At 42.3% G+C, this 14,041-nt stretch overlaps 1 protein-coding gene across 5 annotated transcripts in view; it reads left to right on the plus strand.

The window, feature by feature from the left end:
* The first annotated feature begins 1,205 nt into the window (after positions 1 to 1,205).
* hecw2a (HECT, C2 and WW domain containing E3 ubiquitin protein ligase 2a) overlaps positions 1,206 to 14,041 on the plus strand; it is a 46,997-nt gene continuing 34,161 nt past the window's right edge. For 3 of the 5 annotated variants that reach the window (XM_026144559.1, XM_026144562.1, XM_026144563.1), the window contains exons 1-2: positions 1,206 to 2,054; positions 12,191 to 12,812. In XM_026144559.1, the coding sequence (XP_026000344.1) occupies positions 12,434 to 12,812 (379 nt within the window). In that variant the 5' untranslated portion in view covers positions 1,206 to 2,054; positions 12,191 to 12,433. Of the gene's footprint in view, positions 2,055 to 11,835; positions 11,912 to 12,190; positions 12,813 to 14,041 lie in introns of those variants that run through there. The other 2 variants (XM_026144560.1, XM_026144561.1) reach the window with 2 other exon arrangements.

Here is a 14,041-nt window from a genome sequence, read left to right on the forward strand (position 1 = left end):
TTTTTGCAGTTTATTTTATTTTATCTATTGACTTCTCCATTGTATTTTCCTTTCAATAATTTTGATATTATTTCAATCCATCCTTACATACTGCTTCAGTCATACATGTGTTTTCTTTTGAACATCCATCTATTGAACTTTCTGTGTTTATAATTTGACAGTTTTTGTAAATCAGGGTGCAGCTGAAATAAGCTTTTATTGTGATTTTAATGTGACTAAAACTATTTTAAAAGTAGTGAATGATGATTAGTAGTAGTATTTCAGGCTATACCTATAACTGTTGACCACATATCAGCGTCTCACCAGAAAATACTCTTTACACTACACTTTCATGCAACACCAAAGATTAGTATGTAAGAGATGGGCATGAGGGCACTAACTAGTCAGTGAAGTCCTGTTAAAGCCTGAAATGCAGCGTTTTCTCCACAGTCATCTTAGCTTTTCAAACCAGCATACAGCCCTAAAGTATGCCCTGTTTTATCCTCTTTTTTAACTCTAATGGGAGCATAATTTGCAAAACATACATCATTCTGTATTAAATTAGACCTCAAACTGCAGACTTGAATCATAATGTCATTAAGTGTCATGGATCAGGCCAGCTGAGGGCCATCTTCCCTACACAGCAGGATTATTTTTTTCAGCCAGAGCAGTCTCCCCCTGCTGGTCATCAAAGCCCATGCAGTTTTTAAGAGACCGGTTCACCGTTTCTGCATTACCTTCTTCTGTTTCAGTTTGGCACTCTTGCTGCACGCCTTCTATACAGTCACCAGAGGACTGTGTGTGCCTGCCATCACCTGTTTATCTACAATCTGAATCACATTATTAAAGGAACCAAGTCAGTGTTTCTACAAACTCCACTCAATTTTACTTAACAAAAAAAAAAGTCTCTAAAATGAAATCGGTTATACCTTAATGGCTACAGAGTTTTGGTGATACATACGGAGAGCTTCAGAGGCTGAAAGCAAAATAAATAAATACATAAAAATTTTAAGAAGTTTCTAATTTTTGAATATTTTCATAATTCATAACAAATTTTAAGCCTAATCATTTTTTGATGCATTTATTTAATTTTATTTAGTAGTTTATTACATTAAATTCGCATAAATGAACCCACCAAATATTACTTTCTTGGAAAGAAAAACAACTATATTAACAATATTTATTATTTATAACTGCTACAGATGTTTGGGTTTTTTTGCGGGGGGAGTAAAATTGTTATATACGTTTTTAGAGGCCCGTGAAACATGAATTTGTCATCTTGTGATATATTTTTAAATTTTATTATTCTTTGATTTTGTCAGACTTGGTCCTCTATAGGGCTTAAACGTTTTTAAATATAGTGCTTTAGTACTGTGTGTGTCTGTGGTGCAACTGTGGTGCAACTGTAGACAGGTAGACAACACTAAGCGCAGTCTCACTCTCTCTCTCGGTGGGACGTGTCCAGATTCACGCCCACTCTGGCATTTTCCCACATTAATATGCAGCGTATATACTGTACGTTATCGTCAGTCAAAAAACTACATCTCAGGCTCGATGATCCTCTGAAGAAATCCCTCCGCGCCCTGAAGAGGAGAAGTCGCTCCTCTGCAAACACCCTGCCGTTACGCCATCCTCCGGCAGGCTACGCTTTTCTCGTCCCTTCCTGGACTGACAGCAGCTGCTCAGCCCAGTCAGGTTTTGAGCATCTGCTGGGACTGCTGGGAGGACGTCGGCTCAGACTGCAGCGCACTGCGATGCAGAGAGGGGGGCACTGAGGCTGTGATGCCGGAGCTGTAATCCGTAAACCTGTGCGGACGGAGCGCAGGGTGGAGCTGGCGGAGTTCGTGCGCACACCTCTGGAAGCTGCTGCCGAAGAGGAGCCTCTGCAGCGCCGCAGCTTTGCACCGGGAACCCGCCTCGGTACGTGACTCCGAAACCGAAGCTGCCCCGGATCCCACAGGGAGGGGGGCTGTAGCGCGGCACCCCGCCCGTCTCGCCTCATTTGGACCGCACGGACCTGAGCCGTGATATTCGCGCACGGAACCCACCGAGCAGCCCGCACCTCTGCGCCAAAGGTAAGCAGCTCCGCGAGGCGCGGGGGCGCGTGCAAGCGCTCGTGGCTTCCAGCAGGCAACGAGAGCCTGTTGATGACGATGATGAAGGTGCTGCTTAGAGTAGCTGAACGCGCCGCTGAAGCGCCGCAGCACCGACTCCGCGCTGCTGTTCGATCGATTTCTGTGTCACGCGCGTGTCTCTGCACAGACGCGCAGAAAGGGAAAAATGACGTAGGGAATTCCCACAGTAATCCAATAGCGCGCGGCGACACCTGCACATTCCGCCAGTGCGGCGCGGCCTGCTGCCGCGCGCGGCCTCGCCAGCGGCGCGCGCGGACTGAAACGATTAAAGTTGGATGCGAGCCGTTATGTAACGTGATTCTGCTGACGCGGTTCGCCATGAGCGGGGGTTACCTCCACGTCCCCGCGGCTCGGGGGTGCTGCTCCCTGTTTACGTCCACGGCGGTTCAGCTCAGCCCGACGGGATCGATCTGAATCACAATCCATGAAAGTGCAAAAACATCACCTCGTGTGTCTCTGCACTAATGAAGTCCTCACCTGTTTATTTAAGGCAGAAGGTATTGGGGACATGTGGCAACATGTGGGCTTGAATACTCAGTCTACGTTTAATTTACCTGATGTAATTTTACATGCACATTTGAATTTGTCTGTTTAATCCGTAGAGGATAAAGTTGTTGTTTCTCACACTCACAACAACTCCGTCACCACTGGATGTAGCTCAGGATGCTGTAGGGCCACAAGGCTTACCTCTTTATGTAAGACTGTACATGATTTTTATGCCTCCTCCCCCTGTCCCACACACTGAGGCACTGCTGCACTCTTTGAGTGGCTCAGATATTCAAAATTCAGTATTTCAGGGAATGCCAAACCTTTAATTTGCATCATCAAAGATACAAAATTCGTTTAGTAAATTATACTCTTATACTTGTTGTCCCACATTTACTTTCTTGTCATTTGGTCACACTGGTACACTGCCATGGTGTGCCATTTTGTGGCCCACAATGGGGGCTACCACATTAGCTACACACACCTTCAGAGTGGTCCAGTCTGACAGTGTAGATGCGCCAGCAGTGGGTTTAGTGGATCAGTGTCGAACACCAATGCTCCAGAAAGGGTCAGGGTTAGAAATGTGTTTCTAGTCCACGAAATAAATTGTGGTTGAAGAGTGTGGGACAATACATGAATGATGAATCACATGAGTCACATTTAACGACGTGATAAACACAAACATTCATGTTTCCATCACTGGTTTGTGGGATAAGCGAGCGGTGACAATTTTATGATAGAAACTAGTTATTTTCTGGGTCAGCTTCCAGTGTGATGATGAGAGGCAGTTTTGATTATGTAGCTTCACATCACAGCTTAGCAAAAAGCCTTTCTGACTTTCAGCCATCAGGTAGGTAAACAACCCCACAGCAGAGTTATACTGTCCCATTCAGGCCCCAATCCCCCCATAGTTCCCCCTTTAATTTCAACATATTTGTGGTCCTAATTGAGTTTTGCTGTTGTGGAGCCTGCAGTGTCTTTGCTAAATTCCCCTTTGGGAGCAACTTTATTATAAATTGTTTATGCTTTGATCTGCTTTCAAGGTAGGGGTTTGGATGAAATCTGCAAAGCTGCAAGCACGCTCAGCTTTCTCAAAAATCTGATACTTGAAACAGATGCGTTACCCGAGATGAACTGGAACATGCAGAATTTCTGTTTTGCTCTTGCAAAGAAAAGAAAATTTCCTCACTTGACAGAATTTGACGAGGTTATGGGGGGAGGTTTGGTCCTGATATCTGTCCTGACTGAGACCCTACAGAGTCTTTAATGTTAGCTGCACGTAGGTCTACTGACTGAGGACTCGGTATACAAAGTAATTTGTAAAAGTGATGTGGAAAAACAGCATAAACTATCTTTTTGGCTGTTTCAGATCTACACATGCCTCTTAAATAAAGTACTGTAGTAAATGCATGTGTGTTGTAATTGTTCTTCGAAAGCATATTAATATGGGATAAGTGTGATTTTCCCACTTTAATATGAACTGGATACACAGTACATTATGATTGGTGAAAAAAATAAAGCAGATGTGCTGCAGTTTGGAGAGAAAACCCCAACAATCAGATCATTTCCTGTTAGCAGCACTTAGTGACTGTAGGGAAGAAGAACTTCCTTTTAACAGGAAGAGACTGACAACAGAGCTGGGATCATGAAAGGACAGCCATGTACTGTGACATGCTGGGGATGTGAGAGGAAGATGAAAAGAAAAAAGGCAAGCATAGAGAGACCATGAATAACAAACAGGTGATATGGCTTTTTGTTTTGTTGTCTACCTCACTTCCTGTTTATTTTGAAATCTTAAATGCGCTTTAGTGAAGTCATGCTTTAATGAGGTCATGCCATTTTTCTTCTATACCTCTCTATCTTAGACCGTATGTTAAAAATGGCTACTGTGACATCACCTTTTGGTTTTAGACTCCATATCTTGAATCATTTAGTCTGCCACCATGTTGTCTTTTTTGGAGCCAGAGTTGACCATTTCTGGACGAGGGGTTGGAGTGCTAAGTTATCAGCTAATGCTACCAAGCTTGGTTATCAGTCTGCATCTATAAACTGGACAGGGTTATGTGCAGTCACAGATATCTACAAATTAAAGATAAGTATAAGACTGGAGGTCTCCTGATGTTAAAGAGGGAGTTCTTCCACCCCACAGTCTCCTAAGTCTTGCTCACAGGGAAACGTCCAATCGCTGGGGTTCTGGTGCTGTATGAATGAAAACGAGTTGGATATGATATCTTCAAATAGTATCATAGCAACAATTCAAATGGTATTTAACCTTTTATACAACTTTAACTATTAGTTAAGCGTTAAGGCAGGGTGTGCAGTTTTGTGGTTTGTAACAAAGTGAAGTGGAGCTGTATGGTGAGAATGAGCTGGGTTATTGTTATCATTAAGCACCCTTATTGAGTCTTTTTTTAGATGGTTAGAAATAGAAGGAGACGATACGTCAGATGTTAAAATGGGCGAGGGATAGAGGGCTGTGTCACCCTGCAGTGATGTCACGAAACGGCTGACTGCTTTATGTGCAGGTCATCATTAATCCATGATTAACTTAACCCGCGAATAGCCAGCTGTCTCCTTTGGTTATTATAATTGTTGGTTTCGCAGATATTCACATTTCTGTAGCTGCTCTGTTAATATGAGATTCCTCTGTGGGTCTCAGCCTGATGCGCTAAGAAACTTTAGGTTTTGTGCTCGAATTTTAAGCATTTGGCTGCACAGCATAAATTTGTAATGATGGTCTGCACAGTCACCGGTGAATGAAGATGAGGAGTTAAAGTAAATAAAGAGAGCAGAATACAAATGCCTCGAGCGCAGCGTCTGTTTACAGTTTTTACACATCCACAAACAACCCACATTCCCATTTATAGTAAGCATTTTAAACTCGGAGATATCAATCAGCCTTCCAGCGTAAATGCTATTTTTGACTCCCCGAGGCCTGTCACATGGAGGGATACCCCCCCGAGGAGTGACTCATCCTGGACATTTACTCCCAGGGCGATGTGTTTAGAGGGAAAAAATACCCCGAGTGGGACAGCGCTGCACTTTTTCTGGGAAGTGGGAACACACCGGCACTGAAATACGTGTTCGCTCAGACTGACTCACAAAGGTGCATCTTCCAGTTTTAAACCTTTAAACAAAAGCATGTCTTCATCCACCTTTAGGGTCATCATGGAGCTCAGGGAGAGGATATTTTATGGTGCTGCATCTTTCTTGTGGATAGAAATAAGTGCTTTTAGTGTGTAAAAGTTATTTTTTTTGTGCTGGTTGTGTGATTTGTTCCTAACTTTGTGTGCCAAAGTATGTGTGTGTCAGCAGAGGGACCCCTCTGTGCCCCTGTGGAGGTGACTGCAGCACTTTACAGCCTGACAGAACGGGCACCTTGGGGAGCTGGCACACACACACACACACACACACACACACACACACACACACACACACACACACACACACACACACACACACACACACACACACACACACACACAGGCAGAGAAACAGAGGGACAGTGAGTGAGAGGTGGAGAAATCCCTTTACTGACATCATGGCACCTACAGCTCACGGCACGTATCCAGATGGTGAAACGCAGGCGGTGAATTCAGCGATTATTTTCATTATTGATTCGTTTTAATGTTTGATGACCTGAATATTTTCCACTGTTAATTGTTTTCACCACCGAAGATCATGAAACTGGTGAAACTTGACCATCACAAAACCCGAAGTGATGTGCACGAGGAGCTGCAGGTGTAACGGGTGCATCTGTCTACGAGAAAATGATTGGTCGACAGATGATGTTGGGTCAGAGCTCCTTACGGGCGCCTATTTGAGCTCCGTGTGTGTGTCCTCAGGTCCAAGCCAAAGAAAAGCCTTGCTTGCACTTGTGTGTCAAGTACACAGACACTCAGATACCTGCACATATGAAAACACCAGAAAAGCAGCAGCAAAGGTTTTCATTTCTGATTGTCAGTTGTAAATTTTTTTTATAAAATGAAGCAACAGCTGTGCATAGACTGTATATAAAAGATGCACACACTTCCAGGTCTGAAAAGTGAAGTCAGCAGGGGGCGACTCCTGTGTTTGCGAAAACAAAAATTTATGATGTTCTGATGGTTTTATGGTCTCAGTTTTCAGTTCCAAGTCTTATTGAAAGCAGCGTGATGTTCATTTTGTAATTTATGATCTCCATTAGCGTTCACAAATACTATAAAAATGCTCAGCTCGAGGCTTCACAGCAGGACTTCACGAATCAGTGGGTGGTTGTCCACAGTTTATCCAAAAAAGTGTTTTTAAATCACTATATTCATTTTAGAGGGGGAAAGAAAATAGTTGGTTTAGCTGCACAACATGAAGAAGTAAGTCAAGTACAGTTGAATGTGCAGATCTCTGGAGGACTTAATTTTTGATCCTGCAGAGCATCTATCCACGGGTACATTTCCTATAGAGAACAAAACTTTTTGGTTTTTGTACAAGGATTTAAACATGTTTAAGCAGCCTCGAGTGGCCATGAGAGGAACTGCACTTCAACGGCAGCTTTATTCTTCAGGCCCAGAGGTTAATGCAGATGTGGTGGGACCACGAATTGGCCTTAAATCCATCTGTGTCTTTCTTACTGCCAAGTAAAGGTTTAGTAATTTGCTCAGTAACAGATGGTCACTGTCGATTTCAGAAAATGTTAATCCCACTGAGTAGAGGTGCGTTTGCTTGGGAGTATTTGCAGCGAAGGATTAATACACATTTGTTGCAGGGTATTTGCAGCAGGACAGTGTAACTTACGTGAGATAATGTGAAACAACAGAGTTTAAAGCAACAGCAAATCTTGGTAGAGATAGAGCTCAACCCCAGCTTTACCCCTTACTGTAGTGTCACTTTTTGAAGTTGTTCTGTTACTTGCTGTTTGAACCAAAGCTCCTTTTTAAACTCAGAAAAAGATCAAAAATGGGGTTACAATAGACTCTTTTACAACTTTAACTATGTAAGAAGGTTTTGTACAATTTAATAGGTCACGGACTTGACGAGTAGAACCCCATATTTTTTATGACTGGCTAATCTATTCTGGAGGTTTGCTTCTGAATGCCTGTTAGAATGTAGTTTAATTATATGAGAGCATGTTTTATAGCAGGTATGTGCAGAATCTTAGAATTCTGACTTTAATCTCAGAATTTTGACTTTTTTCTCAGAATTCTGAGATTAAAGTCAGAATTCTGACTTTTTTCTCAGAATTCTGGAAAAGGAGAAGAAAAAAGATGTGCCCACTTTTTTTTTCTAGTCCCCTATACTGCATTATTTCTAATGGCCAGCAGGGGGCGACTCCTCTGGTTCCAGAAAGCAGGCAGATTGTATGGGAGTCTATGACAAAATGAGCCTCCTTCTCACTTTCTTTAATGAGCTCTATAAATGTCTTGCTAATGAGTTTATGGTCTCAGTCACTAGTTTTAAGTCTTATTTAAAACAACATGATGTTTTTTCAGTAAAATACGATCCCATTTAAAGTAAAACAGACAATATTTGAGGGTATACTTTAAGGTGGGACCTAACTTATGATTGGCAGGTGCATATCACTTTTTTTTTTTAAAAAGCAAGATGGCAGTGACTAAAATGTTCAGCCTGACATTAAAAAAAGCTTTTATTTTAAAAAAAACAACTAACACTGACATTTGTGGTTTTTGTTTTTAAGGTGTCAGAGTCTCGATTCATGTTGGAAACTGCCATTTTGATCAGTTTTATAGGCTTTTAACTGTTAGTGAGGAGATATGTCTTGACAGCAGAAGCATGCTTTTTAGTATTAAATGAAAGAAAGGCAAAGAAAGTGTAATGAAATGGCTCACTGGTAGGTTTTTGAACTGTGGTTGTGACAACAAGATACATGAGGCTTTGGAGAAGAAGAAAAGTAAATCCAGAATCTAACTAAACTAAACTCGATCAAATTCATTAATTGTTTAACCAGGGGAAAACTCATGGTGTGCGTGCAGTAGAGCGGTGCATGTGCCTTGTGTTGAGAGAACTGTGAGCTGTGCAAAGGGAGATGTACAGCCATAATGCTTCCATGGTGCCTGTCAGTCATGCCTGTCACTTGGGACGCTGGAGTTTTCCAGCTTCACAAACAACACTGAAAACGACCTGCCACGAAGAACGGCACGACAGCGATACCTGAATACCTAAACCTGCCATCTGGTTTTGGGAGCGTTCTCTGAAGAAACTCTTTTTGACAGGATGCGAGAAAACAACTATCCAGCAGAGTCTGGCACACTCCATCACCTCCTCTGCTGCAGATGTGTCTGCTGTTAGTATTCAGCGCACAGCGGTGCACTGTACAAAGTATTCAGTGCCTAATAACAGAGCAGCGCTCAAATGACGGCATTTGAGACATTTATCATCCCTGAGAAAAGCTGTTTGATTTTGGGGTTCTCATGCAAGGCTTTATCTATATTCACCTTCCTGAGAATCAATCGCTAATCCAGGTCAAACTGTGCAGGGCCGGGCTTCGGGATTATAATGGGAAGCAGGAGTCTTTTCAAAGAAAAAAAGCACTGGAATGGGTCCAGATTACTTAATGCTGTCTCCTGAGGTCATGGTTTGTTCTGTGCTGTTTGGAGCTGCTGCACGCACTCCTCATCCTCTCTATTTTAGTGAGCAGCCACGGCGTCTCCCGCTACACATCGGGGTTAGACAATGCCTGGCAAGAACTGCAGGAGGGGGCCGATTGGACCACAGGAGCGCTTACATAACCACCAAGCAGCTTCATATCTATTTATTTTTTAACTGAAGATGCCTCTGCTTGCTTATGAATGTTACCTCTCTCCCCTGCTTGTGCTATATGACTTTGGCCATGTGAGCACGTGATCTGGATTTACGTATTCCTGCATCTGTGATGAAGGTTTTATTCTGCCATAAATCCCTGTACGAGATCTGGGCTTGGTAATCTCGTTGAGTCAGGGACGTCCAGGCTTTCCTCATGACAAATGCAACAGATCTTATTTCAGCATCAGGCCCGGGATATTTCAGAGACACGCATGAATCACCTTCAGATTGATTTCCTGCTTTGCATGGTCAAGAGTTTCAGCTTACCTCATGGTCTTTGAGTGGAAATGAAACACTAATGAGAATGTAGTGAAAGACAGAAAGGAAGATGGTATTACTGATAAGAGGAAGCATTTATAATAGCAGCTGTGTGAGGTTTATACCCACTGTGAAGACTCAGTGTCACTTTCAATTTGATTCTTTTAGTCAGCAAAGAAAGATGGAAGTAGACAAAGTAAAGGAGAGAGCGTATGGCTGGAAAAAACACACTAAAATCAATGTTTAAGGAATATTTCAACATAATTGGGATGGTAAAAAAACTCAAACACCCTTTTTCTGTGCTCCTATATGGAGGACCAAAACTGCCAAGATTACAAATAAACTTTAAAAAAAAAATCCATAAATACAAAAATCAAATAACTTTACTATTACTGTTGACTTCATAGTTAACTAAACAGTTTAACAAACAATTACATAATATTTAGGAATATCACAATACCAAAATACAAGTAGAATTACGTGATTCTCGATACACTAAAACAAAATGATTGTCCCAGTGCTTAAAGATAAACTGTTTTATTAAAAGTCATTTTAAATCGCTGACATAGTGACATGGAGCAAAGCTGATTTCACAGTGCCAAATGAAAAACCAGAAAACATACGCTGATACCAAAACTTTTAGCCTATATCAGGAGCTTTATATAGGGGAGAGCAGATATTTGGATCGATCCGCCCACCTCTAGTTTTTACTACAGATATGATTTGTCTTTCAGGTGAGGGGTGTTACTCATACATATGTGTGAATGCATCTATGTGCACCGTGAAATAAGACCAACATAGAATTAGATAGTGCTGTTTGTACTTTAATTTATGCCATGAACTTTGTGACAAATACGTAACTCAGATGAGTTCCCAGCTTCATTGTGCTGAACTCCAGCAGGTAACTTAGGTGAGGTTCAGGTTAGAGTGATCCTTTAAGACGATGGAGCCGGGCAAGCAGCTGCATGGGCCACCATAGGGGCAGCCTGGTCAGCGAACTAACCAGTAGGGAAAATGTTAGATAGGACCGTTGCAAGCTATTTATTAGCTAGTTATTATTAGTCATTAACCAAACTTTCAGAATAAAAGCGTGGTGATTATCCAATAATATGCATGTACATTTGGGTGGAAGTTAAGACTGCAAAGGTAAAGAACTGAAATTTCAATGTATCTATCTATCTATTTTTTTAATGTAATAGCCTACATTTATTTAAATTTTGGGGTGCATTTAATGGCATAATTATTTACTAAGTCGTTTATTTATTTATTTTTCTCCATAGTTCTTTACAGTCATTTTTATTTTTTGGTCCAGATTAAAGAGCAAGCAGTGAGTTGTAGACCTGGTTGGCAGATTAAGTTACTTCTGGAGACTCGGTTTCATTTCTTTGACCTCCACCAGGTCACCCGCATCCTTTCTGCAGCTGGAGTTAGGTTTTGATTTTAAGCCAAAAGGTGTTACCTTTCAAATTAAATCTCATAGACATAGTTTTTGTTTGAGTGTCACAAATAAGAGACGTCCTACCTGTAACCCTAGCAGGCTGCAGTGACTTATCATAAGATAAAATGAAGCTCAGACCATCTAGTGATTCTTGTTTTTTTTTTAATACCATTAGTCTGACAACCTACTTTGAGGTCTGCAGACGAGCTGACAGTTTTAAAATGTTACCAGCGGCTCGGTTCTTGAGGCATACTTCAAATACCACAGATATCAAGCTTAGCTGAGACTGCAGCCCACATTATTTTCCAGTGACTGCACCAGGCATGCGTTAGCTAAATATTACCAAACCTTTTCTGCCCTTAAGAAAAGAAACACACACACATTTACCGCTAATGCTCCTCAGTCTAACTGATACCAGCCTCCCCCTGGCTAGACTCTGAAGTCACATGGCATCCTTTCTTTAAAAACAAAATGGCTGTGGTTGAGACTCTGACAGCGCTCCCAAGACACTTCCCAAACTGGCATCTGCTGATTGAAGAGCTTCCTGGGAGGCAGATACAGCTGCTTGTCGCCTCTCTCCTTTCTTTTACTGAGGCAGCCTACACTGACTGAAACCTTGTTGTAGACACGTGTGTGTGTGTGTGTGTGTGTGTGTGTGTGTGTGTGTGTGTGTGTGTGTGTGTGTGTGTGTGTGTGTGCTGTTTTAAAGATTTCCTTTTCCAGCGGTCTCGTAGAGATAATGCATTCCAAATGAGATCATTTCAGCCTGCTCTTCTCCTCATGTGGGCTGAGTGTTTCTAGCAGAGAGAGCGAACACACGGTACGCATCGTTCATCATTCAAAGAAGTAAATAGTGCATTAAATTAATGAAAGAAAACTTAAAATGAGTGTTGGAATGGTGATGTTGGAAGAGGAAGGTGCCGGGTTACTTGTGTCTGTGACGGCTTCTTTGACAGCAAACAGCCGCTCCGGTGACGGATGTTTGTTCAGCCATTTGTTGATTGCAGTTCGCGCCGTGCAATCACTGCTTTTGTTGTGCCGGAGCAATTTTGTAGCTCACTGAGTTTTGTCTGTCTTTCTTTTCTTTCTCCATCCTCAGGTTCTTAATGCCACTGGATAACATGAACTAAGTAAAGAGTCGACTGTTTAGCTTCATTAAGGGACGAAAACGGATGAAAATGCACAGCTTTGTGGATCAGGAACCCACACATCACTTCTAGACAAGAGGCAGATAAATCAGAAACATGTGTCATCGCTTTGGTGACCGTCCGGCTCAATAAGAAGCTCATCTCTGCCTCTACTTCTCGGCTCTACTCATTAACTGCTTTCACTTGTTGCCAACATGCGTCCTTCCCTCGCCACAGCGGTCCTGCCACCCAGGACCCGTTCCCACAATCCACCCAACCTGTCCGTTGGGGGCCGCGAACACCTGTCGGCCCCACGAAGGCGCAGCCCGCATCTCCGGCACACCCTCAGCCCGGAGAACCTGCGGACTCTGGCGGAGAGGGGCGGGGCGGCTGTAGATACCGTGTCCGTGGTGAGCAGCCCCATCGGGCTTCCGCGGGCAAACAGCGACACTGACCTGGTGACATCCCAGAGCCGGTCCTCGTTGACAGCGTCCACTCTGGAGTACACGCTGAACCGTGGCCAGAACCTCGTCATATCCTGGGACATAAAGGAGGAAGTGGATGCTACAGACTGGATCGGGCTGTACCACATCGGTAAGATGATGCAATGGCAAGTAAAGGAACTTTAATTTGTGTCAAATCTCAAGTCAGTGCCTCCCAGCACATTAAGAAACATTACAATATGGCTACATTAGAAAATTATTGGATTCAGAAGGAAATGCAGCAAGGCGATGATCCTGGTATCTAAACATAGGTAGTAAAAAAGCTGTTTAATAAAGCCGCCTATCCAACACAGTGATACAAGCCTTGAAAATTTACACAAAATGCACTTTTTAAAATTTTCTACCAGTGATTTTTTCTGCTCATCAGAGACATTAAACTGGGGCATTTCATTCAAACTATGTTAGATCACAAAATGTTGATGCTCAGAACTGCTTATAAATAAAAAATGTGCGAAAAAAACGGATTTGGCTTCAGATTGTGAATTCTGTTGTGTGTAAAATGGATCATAAATTGAAAATGTCATGTGGACTTATCTCCTATACTTACGACTAGGGCTGGGCCATATTATACCGTTCACGGTAATACCGGTATAATGTTAGGCAACGATAGGAAAATGAAATATCGCGATAGAATGGGAGTAAAACGCGCATGCGCAGTGCCTTTGTTTTCATACGCACATGGCCGATTGTTGAGTGAAACAGATGAACCAGAATTGGTTTGTAAAAATGGTGCAACTTCCGTGATGTGGAACTGGTTTGGTGTTTGTCCGTCAGATACACGACAAAGCACATTTTTTTTGCAGAACATGCAAGCGGCCGTTGTTATTGTCATATTTGTCGGACTAAGATGCTCTTAAATCTGGGAGTAATCTGGGTCCTAAACTCCGTATGCTTCAGGTCAAACAACACTGCAGCATCACTTAGAGTTAAAAATTGTCTAAATTCTTTCATCTTTAATAAAACGATCAGCATTGCTGCTTTACCAGGTGTAACTATGAAGTTTAACTTCCAGGCATCCATGAAAACTAAAGTTATTACATTTAACGGAGTTAGACGTTAGCAGGAAGCTAGCGGAAGTTAGCTCGCTAGTTTCGCTAGTTACCTAAGCATGATATTGCATGTTCTGACTGAGAGATTTCTGAAAAAAATCAAACGTACAGTTCTGCTATCACTTCCAACATAAATGAAGACAGGAAACTAAACAGCAGTGACGTTTGTAGGGTTACTGAAGTTGGGCTAGCTGGTATATAATGATGTGCTATGTGATCGCTAGCGACACAGCTATGTTAGCATAACATAAACAGTGAAGCTGGAGGACAA

The sequence above is a fragment of the Astatotilapia calliptera genome, chromosome 16, assembly GCF_900246225.1.
Source record: "Astatotilapia calliptera chromosome 16, fAstCal1.2, whole genome shotgun sequence".
NCBI lineage: Eukaryota > Metazoa > Chordata > Actinopteri > Cichliformes > Cichlidae > Astatotilapia > Astatotilapia calliptera.